The sequence below is a fragment of the Chionomys nivalis genome, chromosome 6 (assembly GCF_950005125.1).
Source record: "Chionomys nivalis chromosome 6, mChiNiv1.1, whole genome shotgun sequence".
NCBI lineage: Eukaryota > Metazoa > Chordata > Mammalia > Rodentia > Cricetidae > Chionomys > Chionomys nivalis.
Genome location: NC_080091.1, coordinates 77,616,472 through 77,637,171, shown reverse-complemented (window position 1 = coordinate 77,637,171; position 20,700 = coordinate 77,616,472). Strand labels below are relative to the sequence as shown.

The following is a 20,700-nucleotide window of genomic DNA, read 5'->3' as shown; positions in this document are numbered from 1 at the left end:
AGAGCAAGTTCCAGGATAGGCTCCAAAGCTACACAGAGAAACCCTGTCTAGAAAAACCAAACCCCACTCCCCACAAAACAGCAACAAAACAAAACAAAAAACCCAACCCAACCCAAACAAACAAAACCTGTTTATCTTTTTGAGATGCGATTCTGCTCTTGAGCTCTTGAGCTCAGGCGACCTTCCCTCCCCTGCCTTCCCCAGTAGCTGGGATTATAGGTGCACACCTTCACCATGTGGGTATCTTTTTTCTATCCTTCACAGCGAGCCTGGAACAAGGCAGTGGAGACCAGTGAAGATGTTAAGGCAAGCAACAGCTCCCTAATAGAGACTACAAAAACCATTTTGTCTCATCCAAAGAAGCCCTTCGGGTCGGTGTTTTTGCAGATGATGAAGGAAGATAGACAAGGCAACACTGAGACTAACCTCAATTCCCAGGACTTTGTAGAGGGGCTGGAGACAGAATGGGGAAACCAGGGGTGGAGGATGAGCAAAACATACAAAAGTGAGAAAGCAAGCCCTCTGCGCAGCACAGCGCGGGAGCTGCCACGATGCCTGCGTGAGTGGGAGGGATTTCGAAGCAGGCATTGGTTTCCCCTTTATTGCAGGGCAGAGTCCCCTAATCCAGTAAAGACAAGAAAGATCACAGACAGCGCCTATCTGACATTCACGGTGGTGTTCCCTGGAACTCTCTTATTTGGGAGGATTTGGTAAGATGTAAACACCGAGGCAGGGAATCAAGTCATCTGCTCCGCGTGCCGGATACGGAACTCCATAACTCGTGTTGACCTCGGGTAGATTGTTGCCATTAGCGCACAATGGGTTCAGCCAGCTCCTTGACCCTGGGAGAACACTGTGCTCTCAAAGCAGAAGGCTTGACTTTAAAGACGTCTGGGTCGTAGTATACAACGTGCACTGAAGCCCTGGAATAGTAGGAAAAGAAACCAATGTGAACTAAGAAGAAGAGAGAAAAGAACTGGTATTTCCCAAGCACACCTCACTCCCACATTAAGTACTAGGGTATTATTGTTTGGTTGGGATTTTGTCGTCTCCATTATACAGAGACGTCATTAGCATGATCTAGGGTCTGCATGCTATCACAGTCCAAAAGTTTTGCTCTTCCACCCCCTAAAAATTTTTGCCTTTTTGCTTGTTTTTTAACTTTAGATCAACCTCCCCCACCCTTTTCTCCAGACCCCTAACCCTTCCTGTTCCATGTTAGCCTTAAATTGCCATACCTTGTGGGTGGGTTAGCTAGCTCCTGGATTCTGTTAGACACTTGAGAATGAGCAGCAGCGTAAGAAACAGGCCATCGGGCATCCCGGACAGGGAGATAATCTTCATGAACAGGTTTAGACTTTGCTAGCTTTATGGTTCGGTCAGTAGCTTTGGCAAGCAGGGCAGCAGGGGCTACCTGTAACAAAAATAGAGATCCAAATCTCCATCCCAGAATTCCCCAGGCCTCCCTTGTCTCCCTCTCATTCCTCTCCTACAATGCTGTGACTGTAGGGACTCCCTGCTGATCTCCTTGCCTCCCCTTGTGGCTTGAGCCATACAGCCTTCCCATGATGGCTACTGGAGAGTGGACGGCTCAGAGACTCACCTCCATTACCATCTCCACTTCACCATCACTGTTGGGGACTGCAGACCCTCAGACCCTGAATTTTCTGTGACCCCCTTGCCTGCCAGAGTAAACAACTTGTTTTCCTGTGCTTGCAGCTGCTCTGAGCACGAGACCCTCATGAGTTCCTGATGGTAGGGGAGTGGTCTCTTGCAGCTGAAAAATCCCAAGAGCTAGGGCATGGCCATTAGTCAAGGAGAGCCATATATAAGCTGCCCTGGAACACAGTAAGAGGGACATTCTTGTTTCAAGGATGACCCGTGTCCCTGTCTATGTACGTGTGTGTGTGTGTGTGTGTGTGTGTGTGTGTATGTGTGTGTGTGTGCGCGCGTTTCAATCTCCAGACCATTGCCTGACTGTGAACCATCATGTGGTAGACAGGCGGTACTCATCACAATACTCCACCAGGCAAGGACCTCCTAATGCTAAGGGACACACCACCCTCAGGTGCTAAGCCCTCAGGCGGGTACCCTCATTTTGCTGACGGTAGAGTAGGCTCCTTCCTGTATCTACAGAGGTCCCATAAACTCTGACTGCCACCCCTCTTCTCTAACCTCATCTTCCCCCTCCTCATCAGGGACACTGACTCTCAGCAGCCTCCATTCTGGCTCTTTCTGCCTCAGGACCTCTTACTAGTTCTACTAGAGACTACTAGTTACTACTACTTCCTGGTTCTACTTGAGACTACATCTTTCCTCGTTCTTGGCTGAGATACATTTTCCTCACTTGTCTCTAGATCAGACCCTCAAGGAGGGCTTCCTGACCTGCAGCCCACCCTTCCTAATGTACCTTCTCTATGGTGTTTATTTAATCCTACCGTCTGTCTGTCTAAGACAGCCTTACAAGCCCTGGTGCCTAGCTCATGCGATTCAACTCAACTCTGCCTCAACTCTGAGATCTTCCTGCCTCCGGCTCCTGAGCACTGAGAGAACACGTTTATGTGCTCATTTAATCATCCTCATAGTATGTATCTACAGTATAAACTCATTTGCCTGCCTATCATCTGCTTTTTCCATTACGATATTTCCAATCTACCTAGGGAAGATTGTTTGCCAGAAACTAATCCATGCTCTAGTACCTACCTAATTAGGTATCAAATGAGTATATGGCGCCTAACTAGTCTCTTCTTGTCTTACTCTGAAAGGCACGTCTTCCAATGGTTTCTTCACTGTTTTTTTTTACTGGTGAAATAAGGATGGTGCCTAGCAGCCAGTCCTCATGTGGGGAGTTCATGGGAAAGAGCAGACTCACACCCAGCCCGCTAACTTCAAAGTCCATGTTCCTTTATCCTCCACTCTCCCGTCTTTTCCCCGTATCATATCCATCAGCCTCTCTTCCCACTACAGAACGCTTTCAAGATGGTCTGTTCTGATGATTCCTGTGCCTTGTTGAGGCAAAATAACATCTTAGGGGCAATTGGAAAGACAGCCGATGAGTGAGGCGGGGTGGCTTACTGGACGGATGGGCAATTCACTCTTTTCTCTCTCGTAACATAGGCCTTCTATCTTGATCCTCGGGTGGGCGAGGTCCACAATCCTCGGACTTGCAATAGCACTCAGGGTAGATAAGGAAATCTTGGTTTCAGTCTGGGAGAGAAAAAGGAAGCAGTGTATAAGTTTCTGTCCTGTTCAGTGTTATAAAATGGGGTCTGAGCTCAGAGCCACCAGGCTTCTCAGCAGCTCAACAGACAGAACGGGAATCGCGGTCATCCCTGACAGGATCGGTTTCTATCTCACTTAAACTGGAGTGTACGTGTTCCAAGCTAGCTTTCCACAGATTCAAGCTTTACATGACAGACGTGGGAGAGACAGTCAACGACACTACGTATGAACTCAGAAATAAACAGCGATGCTGAGCTGTGGGCAAAGAGAGTCAGCCCAAGTCTAGTGAGGTGGCTCAGCAGGTAAAGTGTTTGCCGTGCAAGCCTGACAGCATGTGTTCGGTACCCAGAACTCACATCAAGGTAGGAGGAGAGAACAGGCTCCATGGGGTTGTCCTCTGACCTACTACACACATGTACCACGGCATGGTTGAATGTGCACAGGCACACACACACACACACACACACAGAGTAAATAAATAAATGTGATGAAAAAATTTAAAACAAAATACAAAGTCAGCCAAGAGAAGGTCATAAAAGAACATCCAAAAGAGAAAACTTTTAACCCTTTCGGAAATGGAGCTCTTGCATCACAAATAGCCATAGTAAAGGACATTTACCCAAGCGGCTCTCTTCTAATCGGAACACGTAAGAAAAGCAGTGAAAGCCAGAAGAAAGCAGAAACACGCACCTCTGCCAGGTAGCTAGTTAGATATTAGCAGGCTTGGAGGACTTTGGGGCAGGACCCCTCACTCAGAGTCAATAGACTGTAAAACAAAGGATTAGGCAGTCCCAGCACAGACACAGAAGAAGCAAGATGTGACTGTCTTGCTGAAAAAGGTACCGAGCCATGTGGCTAACATATGCTAGAATAATGGGCTAATACAAGTTATAAGAGTTAATAAGAAGCCTGAGTTAATGGGTCAATCAGTTTATAGTTAATGGAAAAAAAAACCCAAAGGACTAAAAGGGTGGTATTTCATTTAGGGGTTGGAGGAATCGGGCCCGAGCCATATTTCTGTCCCTAAAGAGACATGTGTCCTGAACTGTCCAAAAGGCTGTTAACAACTCTCTAAACCTGAATCCGGGAGCCATAAGCCTCACGGGAGAACCACCCAGCAAGGGTCTCTCTGCTGATGAGTGAAGACAGAATATTACTGCCTCTTGGGAGAGTCAAGTGACACAGGCTTCCCTGTCACTTAAACAGGTCAATGCCTCTCAGAAAAAAGCTGCTTGTTCTGAAGACTAGAAAACTGTATAAAACCTGTGTAAAATGTGGATGAGGCAACGTTCTCTTTGGCCATTGTCTACTCTTACCCTTGAAAATGTGGGTTTTTTTTTTTAAGATAACTTTTTAGAATTACGAATTTATGCTTGTGAGTATTTTACCTGCATGTATATCTGTGTACCTCTTGTGTGCCTGGTACCACAGGAAGCCAGAAAAGGGTGTCAGATCCTCTGGAGTCGGAGTTACAGATGATTGTGAGTTGCCACGTGGTCAATAAGAATCGAATAAGAACCAGGATCCTCTGCCAGAACAACTACTGGGCCATCTCTCCAGCTCCAAGAGTGTAGTGTAAGAAACTCAACCTGTTTCCCACACTAAATCCACGTGTCTTGTTTGAATTCTTAAGTCAGAGATCACAGGGACTAGGAAACTAAAGGATCCTGGTATTGCTACCACCGGATTGGGAAGTCATTTATCAGTATCTGTCAATGAATATTTGCTCAAATCGTGTGCTCTTGCACTTGGGCTCTTTGCACTAGGGCTCCAGTCTCAGCACCCACATGCAGCTCACAGCCACTCGTAACTCCAGTTCCAGGATATCTGTTGTCCTCCTCCGTCCTCCGCTGGCGTCAGTCATGCAAGCGGTACACATATACACATGAAATAAAATAAATCTAAAACTAAATTGAAAAAGGGTTTGAAAGAGGATGTATCAATCTATGGTAATACAATAAAACCTTAATTGCAGGCAAAAAATGGTAAACTGTCTTCCAGTTGTGCTGTTTAAGTGAAGACGACAATGTGTGTCACCAGTGACGGCCTTTTATGTGTATTCAATAATTTCTCCCTTGCCTGGGTTGTTGTTTCCCCTCCTATTTCACTGAAAGAAGCACCGAAGAGTTGGAGGTTCAATAGTGTAAGTTTATGTAACTGGGGAATGGCAACGCTAGGATTTAAACAGAGGACAGTGCATGTCTCGACACCATGAAGAACTAATTAAGCATTTAATGCATTTTTTATGAATAAAGCTTTGTCCGCTACAGAGCTCTAGGTGAGTTGAAGGAATATGCCAACCACTGCTTTTAATTAAGCCTTTCAATCAAAAGGGGATACAACAATCAGTCAGCTCTATAAAGTAAGGCAACAAAGAATAGCAAAGCACAATAGAGTCTAAGTTGTATATAGAGAAGCAGAATGCCTGCAACAGCTATATAGTACGTGCTGGGCCATTCTGGGCTACAGAATAAAGCCCTTGTCTCAAAAAAACAACCAAATCAAAACGTACATTCACAAAAACACCTGCACACAACTGTTCATAGTAAATTTATCTGTGGTCGTCCACATAGAAATATCTCAAATGGGTTGGAGAGATGACTCAGCAGTTACGAGAACTAGCTACTCTTCCAGAGGACCCAGGTTCAATTCCCAGCATTCAGATGGCAGCTTACAACTGTTTATAACTCCTGTACATTAACAGCCAAGTCTAGCCTGGTCACCCCAGCCTAGGCTCTTCACAACGGTACAATTATGGATTGACTGTTTGTGACCCTTCATATATTAAAGCCTGAATTCCAAGTGTATTAGATGTGGTCATCTGCTAGAGTTGGACATAAAATAGCTCCCCACAGGTTCAAGTGTGTTTGAATAGTTGGCACTCAGCTCATGGTCTTGGATTGTAGTTTTTATGCCGAGGTCTCACTGGAGGAAGTAGGAAGCTCCAGACAGGCTGACAGATTATGATCTGGCCCTGGTTCCAGCCTGAGTTCCTGCTCTGCTTCCTACTAGCCAACAAGAAGTGACCAGGCTGCCTCACGCTCTGGCTTCCACAACTATGTGCCCCCGTGCTTTTTCCATAATGATGGACTGTAACACCTCAAACCATGAGCCAAAATGGATCCCTTTTCTCTCAAGATGCCTCTTGTTAGGTATTTGGGTTCAGAGAAGAGAAAAATAACTCTCACCTGGAACATTATCTGTAATCAAGAAATCACCTTCAACAAGAACAGAATCTGTTGAGGTCTTTATCTTGGGTTTCCCAGCTTCTAAGAATACCTATATATCTTTTGTTGGAGGCACCCAGCCTATAGCGACCTGTACTGATTAGGCTATGAAGGAGCCTCCAGATGATTTTAGCTGACCGTAACTGACACCCAGGTAAGCAAAGATTTCCCAGTTAAGCCTTGACATGGAACAGAGCCATCCCTTTCTCCTTCTCAGAATTTCTGACTTATAAAATCCTCGAGTGTGGTAAACCCCATTAAGTCTGTGGGTTGGCATGATGCAACAATCAGACCAGAGCTCTAAGATTCTCTATGATGGTTCTAATGCTGGTTTTAGAATTTGCTTTGGTGGCATTTAGACTCACAGGCATTAAGGGGTACATTGTCAGTGGCAGTTTAAAAAAAATCAACAACTGGTAGCCCATGGCATGTAATGGCAAAACCAATCAAAGCTCTGGCTGAACGACAGTCAATGCCAAGAACACGTCAGTGAAATAAGGCAGAACAATGGAGTGAGCTGTTGCTGGTAAGGATGCTGGACAACTCAAACGAAAACAAAACAATCTTAGGCCATTAAATTTCCAGCACAGAATCCAGATAAAGGACCAGAAATGACTTCCACCAAGAGAAACCTTTATCTTCTATTGCCATAGGGCTGGATAGTCTGAAAACCAAAATCTAATTCAGCGGGTGGGTGGGTTACAATACAAATTGAATTTTAAAATTTGTCCAATCACTGATGTTAAAGTTGGGGCAATGGTCAAGAAATAGTAGGGCCTGGAGAATTGGAATGGTGCTGTATGGGCAGATTCCAATAAAGCAGGGGCCTTAAAGCCTACATTTCCAATAAAACAGGGTACTCTAAACCCTTAAATACTGCTCTCCTTACCAGCCCTTCCACCTCAAAAGGGACTAGACCCCACACCCAGGATACCACCTGAGGAACTTCCCACTTATTCCTATCACTGCTCCACTGTGGACCAGCCTGCCATAGACTTCACCTAACTTTGAAATTATTCAAGGGCTAATACATGTAATAAATCCCTTGCTCTATATTACACATGGTTCTATTCTATGATCTACTCCTGGCAGATTAAGCAAAATAGATTTTGTAAGAGGGGAAAACCCACAAAGAAAAGCAGCAAAGGAGTTGTGGTTTGAAAGTGTGAAATGTCTCCCATAGTGCCGTGTGTGTGTGAACGCTTGGTCTCTGTTCAGCGGCCTTTGCTATTTTAGAGGGTTGAGTAACCTTTGGGGAGTGGCGCCTGTAGCCTGGCCGCACTTCCTGCCAGCTTTCTGTTTCCTGTTCCGTCAACACGTGAGGAGATAAGAAGTTCCACCTAGCCGGGCGGTGGTGGCGCACGCCTTTAATCCCAGCAACTCGGGAGGCAGAGGCAGGTGGATCTCTGGGAGTTCGAGGCCAGCCTGGTCTATAAGAGCTAGTTCCGGGATGGGCACCAAAACTACAGAGAAACCCTGTCTCGAAAAACCAAAAAAAAAAAAAAAAAAAAAAAAGAAGTCCCACCTAGCTACCTAGCTACTCCTGCCACCAAGAAGCCCCCATTGCCACGCCTTCCCCTCTGCTTCAAACTGCGAGCCCCAGCAAACCCTTCTCCCGCAAGCTGCTTCTTGTCATGTTCTTCGCCACACAGGAAGTAACCCGCTCGGAGAGTGTTGCATGAGACAGTCACCACTTACGCTTTTCGGAGGAACGTAGTTGGGATCTGGGCCTTTGGCTATGGAGAGCTGCAGGATTCTGGGAGACGGATCAGAGAAACGGAGAACCTCTGGTGGTAAGTCATCGCTGAGGGGGCGATATGCAAACGGAAACAAAATTCAACTTTGGACGGAAGAACAAACAGTTCACAGCTACAACCAACTGCAGCTATGCACACGCTCCGAAAGCAGGAACATCTTTTCTCACGCGCACGGGAGTTCTTTTGACAGATTGCTGTTTCTCATTGGTCCACAGTAGGGGATACATTTAATGTGTCACAGTGTATGTAAACATGCTCGTATATACGAAACAAAATTCTCAATACACTCTGCTTCTATGCCATACAGCCTGATCTAATTCTTTTAAAGTTTGATTTAAGTAGGAAAAAAAAAACCACCCTAGAACTACATGTTCCATTAGATGGGTTCTGACATATAGTCTTAAAAAATCTCACTTCCTAGCTGGGCTGTGGTGGCGCCCGCCTTTAATCCCAGCACTTGGGAGGCAGAGGCAGGCAGATCTTTGTGAGTTTGAGGCCAGCCTGGTCTACAAGAGCTCAATCATCACCGAGGACACCCGTGGGCCATTCTCTTTTGTAGTGCAGTGTGAACTAATCCCTGTCTCAACTCTCAGTCACTTGGCCAGTTGTTATGAGCTGTATACCATATACTTCTCTCTCTGTTCAAAAATCTAAAACCAGCCAATCAACAAATCTACAAACTTAGCATGGAAAAAGGTTTTCTCAGCCATGCAATGACTTTCTAAGGGTGGAGAGCTATAGGTTTTGTTATTATTAAGGTACAATTAATGTACATAAAACTTACCCTTTCAAAGTATACAACTAAGTGGTTTCTAAAATATTCACAAAATGTTCAACCATCAGCATTAATTTGAGAGTATTTTCATCAACCCCAAAAGCAAAATTCCTATAGTTATACAAAGGTCCAAGAATAATCTAAAATGATCAGAGTTCAAAGGTATTTTATGATTTCAAAATCTACTAAAAAGCTGTGATAATCATGATTGTGCATTATTGCATGAAGACAAACATTTAGTATATGGAGTAAGACTGGCAATCCAGAAATAAAAGTTTGTGCTTATAGTCAAGTGGTTTTTGACAAGGTTGCAAATTGTTGCATGTACGTTTGGATTTGATTTGCTAGCATTCTGTGTGGACACATGTATACATGACTGTGTATATTTGCAGGAGAGAGTAACTTTTACATTTTGTAATGGATTTTTCTGGGTGCTGTAGATTACAAGCAGGAGCCGTCATACCAGGCTGAGAGATTCCTTTTATTGCCTGATAGTGAGGTGGTTTACTGTGAATTTCTGCCCCAGCGTTCCCAGTCAGATAGAACAGTTGATGATGAGCTCCGGTTGCAGATATTCCACAGTTTTATCCAATGTGTTTAGACGTAAACAGTCTTTTCGCTCAGACTGAAACTGGAGCTACAGTGAGTGACATTCCAGTCAGCTAGATCGGGATGTCTGGAGAGTTTAAGATACTCTACCTATTCAGCAGACACTGCATTTTGAATCTGTTGGGTTTTGCCAGCTTCTGGATCCGTTTAGAAGGCCGGGTAAACAGCGCAGGAGGTGGGATCTCCCAAATTACAGACTCTCTGCCGCAGCTGTAGTAATACTGAGCCCTGCCAGTCGCAGAAGAGAAAAGAAATCAGTGGCATATGAATTCAGATCATTGTGGTCTTCTCAGGCATTGACTCCCAGGCCCGGGAAGCAGGCAGAAAGCTTTGTGTGTGCTCCTGGACTATCTTCCACACTGGGAGATGTGAGCATTGTCTTAGAAACGGCTACAGTGTAAGTGTTCAGCTCGTTTCTATTATCGTACTCTAAAACAGGTAGTTTTCTTTACTAAACAGTGTATATCTTCCACACAGATGAAAATATACACTATGAAGAGGAGATGATTATCTGTTTTTAAGGTCAAATTCTTCTAGGAGTAATGGTACACACCTGTAATCCTGTGTGCAGAAGGCTGAGGCAGGAGGATTCCATTTGAGACCAGTATGGACAAGATATGCACACAAACACCCCATCTCAAAAAAAGAAGAAAGAAAAGAAGGGAAAAGGAAGGAAGGAGGGCAGGAGAGAGGAAAGGCAGGCAGGCAGGCAGGCAGGCGAGTATCCTGGTCCCGTGGCCTTGACTCAGCTCTGCAGTGGTGATGTCCACGTGGTATGGAGTGAGCCTGAGATCGCTGCGGTGGACCTGAGTGTAATCCCTTACCTAAGATGGACATCCTGGTATCTCAGTGAGAGAGAAAGGGTCAAAGTTACAGCATACTGCAAAGCCACACTGCCCACTTTCAGAGCCTTCACGGAACAGCATGCAGACTGTGGGGCTGTCCCACATGCTAACTGAAACAATGAAATACGTGGACTTATTGCCCCTCTTGTTCCTGAAGAGTGAGACGTCGATGGCCCTCAAGAGAAGATGCAGATGGGAGAAGGAACAGGCTCTACCCACCAAGAAAGAATTTGCCAAGATGAAGCAAGCACCGGAAGCCGCGGATCTCACTGTCTTTGAGAAGACCATATGCTCTCGTGAAACCTTTCCTTGGCGCCTTTTTTCCCACCCCGTTCTCAGTGAAACTGCGACTCTCAAGGTTTTCTGGAGCCACGCAGTGGGTAGGCAAACACCGAAGATGCGTGGCAGCTTTTTAAAAAGCGTGGTCCCGAGGACTGGTGAAGTTCCCCATCTGGAGTGAGGGAGGTGGTGGCCTTTTGAGTGAGAGAACCTCCTTATCTTTCACAACAGTCCTGAGCTGAAGTGGACAGAAGGACATGATTTCACTAAAATGTTGCTGATGACTGTACCCACACTGCAGCCTGCCTGTGTGGCTCAGCATGCAAGCAACACACTTGCATGACTTGGCATGCAAACAACACACTTGCATGGCTCAGCATGCAAACCACACACTTGCATGGCTCAGCATGCAAACCACACACTTTCATGGCTCAGCATGTGAACAACACACTTGCATGGCTCGGCATGTGAACAAAACACAACCCCCATGCTTGAGGCGCAAGGAACATTACAGAAGAGTGAGGGGAAAGACTGTAAAAGTCAGAGGATCTGGATGTCTGCTGTGAGATTGTGTCTTCTGTATATGACAGGGAAGCTGTGCGCATGAAATTGCAAAAATACAGTCACCTAAACAAAAGCTGCACGATGACAACACCTTTTGAGATGCCAGTATGTATGGGGAAATCCCAAGGCGACGCCCCTAAACGAAGAGCTACAGGACATTAATATTGAGTGAATTTGGAAGAGCAAGTGTGATTTTAAGGGTTTTGGTAGACATGTGTACGTTTAAGTTCAATTTTTTTTTTTTTTTTTTTTTTTGGTTTTTCGAGACAGGGTTTCTCTGTGGCTTTGGAGCCTGTCCTGGAACTAACTCTGTAGACCAGGCTGGTCTCGAACTCACAGAGATCTGCCTGCCTCTGCCTCCCGAGTGCTGGGATTAAAGGCGTGGGCCACCATCGCCCGGCAAAGTTCAAATATTTTTAAGAGTTTTTACTTATTTATTTATTTATTTATTTATTTATTTATTTATTTATTTGCTTTTTGCTTTTTGAAACAGTGTCTCATTACATAGCCCCGAGTGGCCTGGAACTTACTATCTAAACCAGGCTGGCTTTAAACTCATGGAGACCTGCCTGTCTCTGCTTCCTAATGCCCCGATTAAAGGCATCTGCCACCACACCTGGTTTACACTAGATAATTTAACGGTGCACAAATATGGCAACTTGGGAGAAAGTACATTAATGGCTCAAGTTTGGGGGAACTTAGCTTCAAATAGCTAAAATCAGACAGAGATTCTGCCAGAAAGAACCCATCTACAAAACCTAAACACTAGCTGGGCACGGTGGCACATGCCTTTAGTCCAGCGCTGGGTTGGGGGAAGAAAGGGCAGAAGCAGATGGATCTCTGAGTTTGAGACCAACCTGGTGTACAGAGCGAGTGCCAGGACAGCCAGAGCTACACAGAAAGACTGGTATCTTAAAAAAAAAAAAAAAAGCAGTGATAACAAAACCATAAAAGTGATCATTTATTTTGTTTTAATAAATGACAAAAGATAAATATATGTGAAATATGTGAATGTATGCATAATTCTTTTGGTTTTTTGAGACAGGGTTTCTCTGTGGTTTTGGAGTCTGTCCTGGAACTAGCTTTTGTAGACCAGGCTGGTCTCGAACTCACAGAGATCCGCCTGCCTCTGCCTCCCGAGTGCTGGGATTAAAGGTGTGTGCCACCACCACCCGGCTTCATAATTTATTTTTTTAAATACAGTCTTACTATGTAGTCCAGGCTGGCCTCAAACTCTGGATCCTCTTGCCTCAGCCTCCTGAGTGCTGGGATTACAGGAGTGAACCACCACACCAAGTATTCTTATTTTTTCTGGAAGACATTTTAGGGGGTCCTTTAAGGGGGTCTGAGGTCAGAAAAGATTAAGTTTTCCTTTTCCTCCTTTTCAAGCCACCCGGAGTAAATATATTCTCTTCCTCTTGCCCTGTGAAAGGCAAGGGGTTTCCTGTTATTTTCCCTGGAACCTGTCTTAAACACAGTCGGTATGTCTTACCTGGCTCTGTCCCTTCGACACCTTCACAGTATGCTTGCAGAATTATACTTAGTCATATTGTTAAACAAGCATGATGGGAAAGTGCCAGCAAATACGAGACGGTGAAATTCACGATGTGTACCTGGCACCGTCTTGTTCAGACAAATGAGGTAATTTCCTTTAAGGATTTTGAAAAAACCATCTAAAAGAAACTTTAAAAAGCAATCAAGTCCATCAATGAGCAGAGCCTACCTAGATGTCATTCTGAAACAAAAGTCCAATTCTACCTGCATAGATGAGGAAGGAGCCCTACGGCGCTGGAGGGTTTGGCGTGGGAACCCCAACCTGGGAAGCCAGTGAGCCTGAGATAAGGAGAGAAAGATAATAATTTGGGAGGAAACAAATCCATAGGATGAGATGCGTTTAGGGAAGCACACGGAGGAGGACCCCACAAAGGCTGATGAGAGGGCCTGGCATGGCAGACTGGATAGAAACATGGACAGAAACACAGCCAGTTCTCCGAGGGAATCTGAACTCATCCCAGATCCCTTGTACTTCTAAAATGTCTCCCATGAAAAGAGTTTGAATGTATGTTTGCCCCGGGAAGACCATTTCTCCTTCTCAGCCCTCCTTACTTGCTTGTAGTTCTTTGTGCAGGTTTGAGACCTCATGTCCCCCCACACACACACCCCATCCCCATTCACTTTAGTGTGTCTGCTATTGTGTCCTTGAGAGGTCAAGACTTTGAAACAGAGCACAAGGGGTGTACGGGGGAGTTGGGGGGAGGAAAGGAAAAGGGAAATGATGTAATTATAATCTCAAAAAGATAAAAGAAGTGGGTTTTCTTCATTGAAGGCCCTGTCTTGAAATATTAAGGACTTCTGTAAAAATTCCTGAAAAATAGCTTGAAAAGATGTTTTTTAACTATAAAGAGATTGATAGAACCGTTGCTTAAAATGTGCAAGGACCTGGGTTTAATCCCCTGTACCAGGGGAGGAAAAACCAAAGAAAACAAAGAAACAGAACCCCAGAACTTTAAGGTTTTTTGTTGTTGGGTAAGAATATGTCTTTCCCTCATGCATGTGTATTGCCATCCATATGCCTGGTGCCCACAGAGGTCAGAAGGAGGTGTAGGGTACCCTGGAACTTGAGTTTAGGATGGTTGTGAGTTACTGTGTGGGCGCTTGGAACTGAACCCAAATCTTCTGCCAGAACAGCAATGCTCTTAAGCACTAGGCCATCTCTCTGGTCCTAAAGAAGAAAACCCTCTAAGGATAAAGTAAGATGCATTTGTTGTACAGCATGATGGCCTGAGTTTGGATCCTGCACCCACATAAGAAGGCAGAAATGGCCATCCACCCGCCTATTATCCCAGTGTGGGGCAGACAGGACCACCCCTGGGGCCCGCCAGCCACCAGCCTAGTCCAGGTTCAGTAACAGAGCCAGTTTCAAAGTAATAGTGGAAAGGGATAGAGCAGGACACTTGAGGTCCTCCTCTGGTCTCAGCACACACACACACACACACACACACACTATGTGAGCATTACACACATGCACACACTCAATGTGAGCATAACACAATACACTTCATGTGAGCAAAATACACACACACTCAATGTGAGCATAACACACACATACACACACACACATTTACTTTAAAATTCCCTTAATAATAATAAAAAAAAGAGCCCACATAGACCAAAGTATTAGGAAATAGAATACAAATCTTCAAGGCTGTTCTTAGAACTGATCTTGTTCCAAAAAAACTTGCCTGTGGTATTGTTTGCAATAAGTTTGGAGCTGGAGAGATGGCTCAAGTGGTTAAGAGCACAGCCTGCTCTTTCAAAGGTCCTGAGTTCAATCCCAGCAACCATATGGTGGCTCACAACCATCTGTATTGAGATCTGGCGCCCTCTTGAGGGAGAGATCGATCAGTCATTCTCATCGACTTTGACCATGAAACCCAATATAGAGAAGTTCAACAGAACCCATATATGGGCTGCCCATGCTTGCTTCAGCACTGTCAGGGCATAAATTTCCTTCATTTCAAATTGTAAAGAAAGAAACCACTATTAGGCAACGTTATTCTTGATCAAGGAAGTGCAATTGGTTTTTATTCTAAGGTGGTGGCCGTGTCTTTTCCCTATTGCCTGGGGTCTCTTTCAATTAGCTAGTCTGAAAAGAATTGATGCATTGGAAGTTAGGGGAGGGGAAAGGAGTCATGTTGAGTAAATTTTTACTAGGTGGGAAGCAAGTGTGATTTTTAGAGTTTTAGTAGACATATGTATGTTTAAGTCTTCCAAGATGGGAGAAACAAAAACATCTTAATTCCATGACCTAAATACAAGTTTTATAGCATTTTATAGAAAAGACTCATTCATGTTTGCTAATTCTTACATTATATACTGAGACTGGAAACCACAAAAAGGCATTGTGGTAGCTTGAATGTAGTTGACCCCCATAATCTCATAGGGAGTGGCACTATTAGAAGGCGTGGCCTTGTTGGAGGAAGTGTGCCACCATGGGGGTGGGCTTTAAAGTTTTCTATGCTCAGGACACTGCTCAGTGTCTCAGTCAACTTCCTGCTGCCTGCAAGATGTAGGACTCTCATCTACTTCTCCAATACCACATCTGCCCGTATGCCTTCATGCTCCCCGCCATGATGATAATGGACTGAACCTCTGAGACTGTTAGCGAGCCACCCCAATTAAATATTTTCTTTATAAGAGTTGCTTTGGTCATGGTGTCTCTTCACAGCCATAGAAACGCAAAATAAGATGTAAGTTGGTACCAGGGACTGAAGTATTGTTGTGATAAGTCTGACCATGTTTTTGTTTGCGGGAATTTGGACTTTGATACTTGGGTTAGGAAAGCAATGGAACACTTTAAGTGCTGCTTAAAGGGCCATATTGGTAGGACAATGGAAAACAACATTGTTGAATGTGATTTGATGAACTGTGGAGAGCTTTCTCAAGAGGTTACAGAGGAGAATTTTAATATGTTGCCTAGAGATCATTCTTGTGACATTTTGGTCAAGAAAGTGGCTGCCTTTTGCTCTTGTCTGAAGAGTCTGCCTGAAGCTAAAGTGAAGAGTTTTTGGATTAATTCTGTTGGCAGAGCAAATCTCAAAACAGCCTAGTATAGACTCTTGTCATATTGTTATTGGTGGTAACTTTAATGAAGAATTATAATGAAAAGAAACAAGCTGAGTGGTGTCAAATTACAAAATATAAGTTTTGAGGAGAGAAAGAGCACCAGGAAGTTGAATGAAGCTAAGTTCCGTTAGCTTGGCTTCCAGGTTCAACAGTTCACAGCTGGTGAAAGAGCCGGGCTCTAAGCTCGTATTCCTTGTGAAGTCCTGACGAAGCAACCTGACGTCGTGTCAGCACCAACCTGTTAGGGACGTAGTGTCGGGAGACCAACTTGGGCTGAGCAAGGTCCTCAATTCTCTTGGTCAGCTGAGCCTTCAAAGCAGCATCAGAAAGAGGGCGAATAGGATCTTGATTTCCCCAAAACAACTTTCTGTTAATGAAGCAGAAAAGCAAATCATTGCTTTTAAATAAACTCCTGCTAATAAGCATCACAAAGGTGACACTCAACATCTATATGGATTAGTCTCCAAGAACTCGCTCTCCTTTATAATTGTGTATTACAGAGTATTTATGTGTGCTGACACACATGTTGAGGTGTGTGCATGAAAGTGAGGGCAGTTGCAGGAATGGCTGTCTCCTTCTACCTTGTGGGTTTCAGGGATCAGACTTAGGTCATCAGGCATGGTGACAAGTGTCTTCCCCTGCTGAGCCATCTCAGCATCCTCATCTCTCACAGGATTTTATGATTTTCAGACACCAGAGAGAAATGAGCTATGGACATTAAACTAGAAATAGAATAAAATGCCATGTCTACTCCATTTAAGAATAAATGGTAACCTTGGACCAGCGAGATGGCTCAGCTGGTAAAAAGGCACTTGCCGCCAAGCCTGGCAACTGGAGTTAGAACTCCCATCCCACAGCAAAAGGAGAGAATTGATTCCCAAGGGTTGTCCTCTGACCTCCAGCACACACACACACACACACACACACACACACACACAAGAGAGGGGGGAGACTGTAGTAATGATAAAAATTATCAGTGACTTAAAATGAGCCTATGGGCAATAAGATAGTTCAGTTTTGCCATCATGGAGTTAGCAGTGTTATTTGTAGTAGGGTGGCATAAAACAGACATGCCTGGTGTGGGAAGTCCTTCTGTATATGTGTTGCTTTTATTGGTTAATGAATAAAGATGCTTTCTTGGTCTGTGATAGGGTAGAGTAGAGCTAGGCAGGGAAAACTAAACTGAATGCTGGGAGAAAGAAGGCGGAGTAAAGAGACGCCAGCCATGTAGCCTCCGCAGGGGACAGATGAGCCAGAACCTTGCCAGTAAGCCACAGCCGTGTGGTGATAATAGTAATGAGTTAAATTAAGATGTAAGAGCTAGCCAATAAGAAGCTAGAGCTAATAGGCCAAGCAGTGATTTAATTAATATAGAGTTTCTGTGTGGTTATTTTGAATTTGGGCAGCAGTTAACCAATAAGCAGCCTCCTACTACACAAGCCAAAGTCTACACAGTGCTCCCTTTTTGAGTGAACCCCTGTATCAGGTGGTCATAAAATAAAACAGTAACAGAATAATGTCACTCACAACCACTTGCAGAACATTTACTGTGTGCCGGGCACCATGACATCACAGCATTTAGTCCCAATAGCCCTATGAAACAGGTATGCCTACTGTGCCAGGCTGAGAGAGAAAGGCAAAATCAGCACAGAGTTCCCTGAGAAGGTTCCAGAGTGGGTGAAAGGTACAGACAGTTGGAATTAAAGCCCATAGCTGAGGTGGAATGGAGAATGGGAACAATCCCTTCCGGCACTCGGCAGGTTTGGGCCAGAGCAGAAGGGTATGTTGGGAGATCAGGACTCCAAGATCATCCTGGGCTACACAGAGAATCCGAAGCCAATCTAGGACACTTGAAACGTTGCCTCAAAATAGTAAGAGAAAAAGCCAAGGGGTGAGGGGTTTGGCAATTAGGCTGCAGATACCAGAATTCATAACAGGAAAAAATGATAAGCTGAATTTAATTGAAATCAGAGCATTTGCTCTGTGAAAGACAAACTCAGACTGGAAGCACTAATCCCCAGAAAACATAGCAAACACTCGAGAGGAACAGTTGGAAGAGAAGGAGTCCTGTTAAAATTCTAAAGATCTAACGGGATACTTCAGCAAAGGAAATATGCAAAGAAAGCTGTAAAGCAAGTTCAGATCCTGCCATAAGGAACCATATTATCATGGTGAACTCCTCCTACATGCCTGTGAGAATGGCTAAAAGCAAAAATACCGACAACACCAAAAGCTGACAGGGATGTGCAAGACAGCAGGAACTCTCATCCATGGGAAATGAAAACAGAAAATGGTCCACATTCAGCGGAAGAGAGTCCTGTGGTCTCTTACGATGTGAAGTGTACACTTGCCAACTGGTTTAGCAACCACTCGAATCCCAAACACTTACCCAACTACAGCTGAAAGACACCAAAACCTATACATAAATTTATAACAGCTTTGTTCATGATTGCCAAATATTAGCAACAACCCTTCATATAGGTGCGTGGCTAAACCGAGGTTTCCATATAATGGAATATTAGTGGGTCCAATGGAATATATTACAAGGAGATGAGAGAGAAGAGCATGAACATAAATGGAAAACCCAGAATGCCTGTTACCAAGTGAAATGAGCCCCTCTGGAGACATAAGGCATGATTCCAATTATACAACATTCCAGAAAAGGGAAAGTTATGGAAACAGTATAAAAAGAAAAAATCAGTGGTTGTCAGGGATTCTGAGAGTGGGATGGATGGGAGGGAATGAATGAAGGACAAAGCAGAGTTTAGGGCAGTGAACTCTTCTGCACCCCACTCTGCACTAGCCAAACCCCACAGAACCACAGGGCATGGGATTGCATGGGTGCTGGCTCCTCCGCTGTGACAAGACCAATTAATGCCAATGATGACTTCAGGGGAGACTGGAGGAGAGGTCACCTATGCTCACCTTTCCTGTAAATCTAAGACTTCTCTACAAGCTCCCGGGCTTTACACAGGAGTCAAAGAAGGAAAAGAGACATCCTAGAGTATGGGGTCTGGGTTGCAGAGACCCAGAGAACAGAAGGTCCTGGGCCGAGGCTCAGAGGCTGGTGGACGGTCTGCCAGGAGGCTGCAAAGGTGGATTTGCTGGATGAACCCAAGAGTTTCAAGAGTGTGGAGTCCCACCTGGGGCAGCGCTTCCCAAAACTTTGTTTATTAGAAGCATCTGGTAAACGCTCCTGAAGCTGCACCCCTAATCAAGTCAGATTTCTGGGTATAGGGTTCAGTCTTTGATCAGCATCCAAGCTCCCTATGCGATCCCTAATGTGCAGACAAATTGTGGAACCACCAAGCAAAGGTTAAACTCCCGTGTGTTCAGTTCCCTGAGGTAACATTATTGACAAAGTGAACCCAGGTGTCAGGAGCCGTGTCCCCCCAAAATTTACAGGAAGCACTGCCGTGAGGAGTTTTGCAGAGAGCTCTACTTCTCAATTGTATTGAGAATAGTTTTATTGACAAAGCCTATCCCACACCCAAATTAACTGTTAATAGAGAGCTATCTGTTAACGGAACCTGCCTCACATTCCAAACTATCTAGAGAACTAGGTGGGTCAACTTGTGACTTCCTGACCAAGGAATCGTGACCTGACCGATCGTAACCTCTTGGCCTACGTGACGGTCATGGACCACGTGGCAAGATCCCGTGCCCCAGCCCCCCAAGCTCCTCATCCAGGGGCTATATAAGCTGTAACCATGACTCTAATAAACGGAGGCTTCGACAAATCTGCCTAGCCTCCTTCCTCCTATCGGCCTATGTCTTTCAGGTGGTGCCTCTCCATGACCCTGGAATAACTGACCAGCCAAGTGGGTTACAGACCCTAGACAGAGTAACCCGTCAAGGCGGTCTACACCCAGGTAAGGAGAGACGGCAGCTGCACCTGAGACGCAGGTGTAACGGTCAACTAAGAAGAATACCAGTTGATGTAGCAAACACAGCCATTGCAAACAAGACCATATAATATTGCCTTACCTGTCTGGCGTTCCCCATTGCTTTTTCGGTTTAGCAAGATCTTCAATTCTCTTTCTAGAAAAAAAACTAACAAATACCAGCTAGTTAATTCAGAGCGTGTTTAGAAATATCTTTATATCACAATCCCAGAGAACCTAGACAACAATGAGGACCCTAAGAGAGACATACATAGATCTAATCTACATGGGCAGTAGAAAAAGACAAAAATCTCCTGAGTAAATTGGGAGCATGGGGACCTTGGGAGAAGGTTTGAAGGGGAAGGGGAGAGGCAGGGAGGGGAGCAGAGAAAACTGTAGAGCTCAATAAAAATCAATAAAATTTTAAAAAGAAACCATAATATTTAGTTTTATAATATAAAAAAGAGAACTATCTTTATAACAAATAACTCCTCATCAAAGAGACTCTGGGGAGGGGCAAGTGAGACTATGCATATTTGGGATGACTTAGAGAGCATTTGAAGAGGTGACTCAGTGGAGCGGCTCAGAGTATGTCCTGCTCTTGCTGAGTACCCGGGTTCAGTTACCAACACCTAGACTGGGTGGTTCACAACTGCCTGTAACTCCAGTATCAGGGAATCCAGCTCCAGAGCAGCTGAGCCTCCACAGGTACCTGTACACACACACACACACACACACACACCAACACATCCACATAATAAAAACAACAGACACATGTCCAGTCCCTCTCTACCATCCTCATCCTAGCCACCACTGATCTCTGTGTCCCCTGCCTCCACACATGCCCTCTGCCCACCTGCTCCCCACGCAGTAGCCACAGTGAGATTTCTAACCCAGACAGAGAACTCATGC

General features: G+C 44.8%; 1 protein-coding gene across 2 annotated transcripts in view; it reads right to left on the bottom strand.

The window, feature by feature from the left end:
• Positions 1-808: 808 nt before the first annotated feature.
• Spmap2l (sperm microtubule associated protein 2 like) overlaps positions 809-20,700 on the bottom strand; it is a 41,423-nt gene continuing 21,531 nt past the window's right edge. Inside the window, exons 4-10 of one of the 2 annotated variants that reach the window (XM_057773067.1) lie at positions 19,892-19,957; positions 16,143-16,271; positions 9,681-9,818; positions 8,148-8,253; positions 3,076-3,207; positions 1,239-1,414; positions 809-923 (exon numbers count right to left, since the gene is read on the bottom strand). In XM_057773067.1, the coding sequence (XP_057629050.1) occupies positions 809-923; positions 1,239-1,414; positions 3,076-3,207; positions 8,148-8,253; positions 9,681-9,818; positions 16,143-16,271; positions 19,892-19,957 (862 nt within the window). Of the gene's footprint in view, positions 924-1,238; positions 1,415-3,075; positions 3,208-8,147; positions 8,254-9,680; positions 9,819-16,057; positions 16,272-19,891; positions 19,958-20,700 lie in introns of those variants that run through there. The other variant, XM_057773068.1, reaches the window with a different exon arrangement.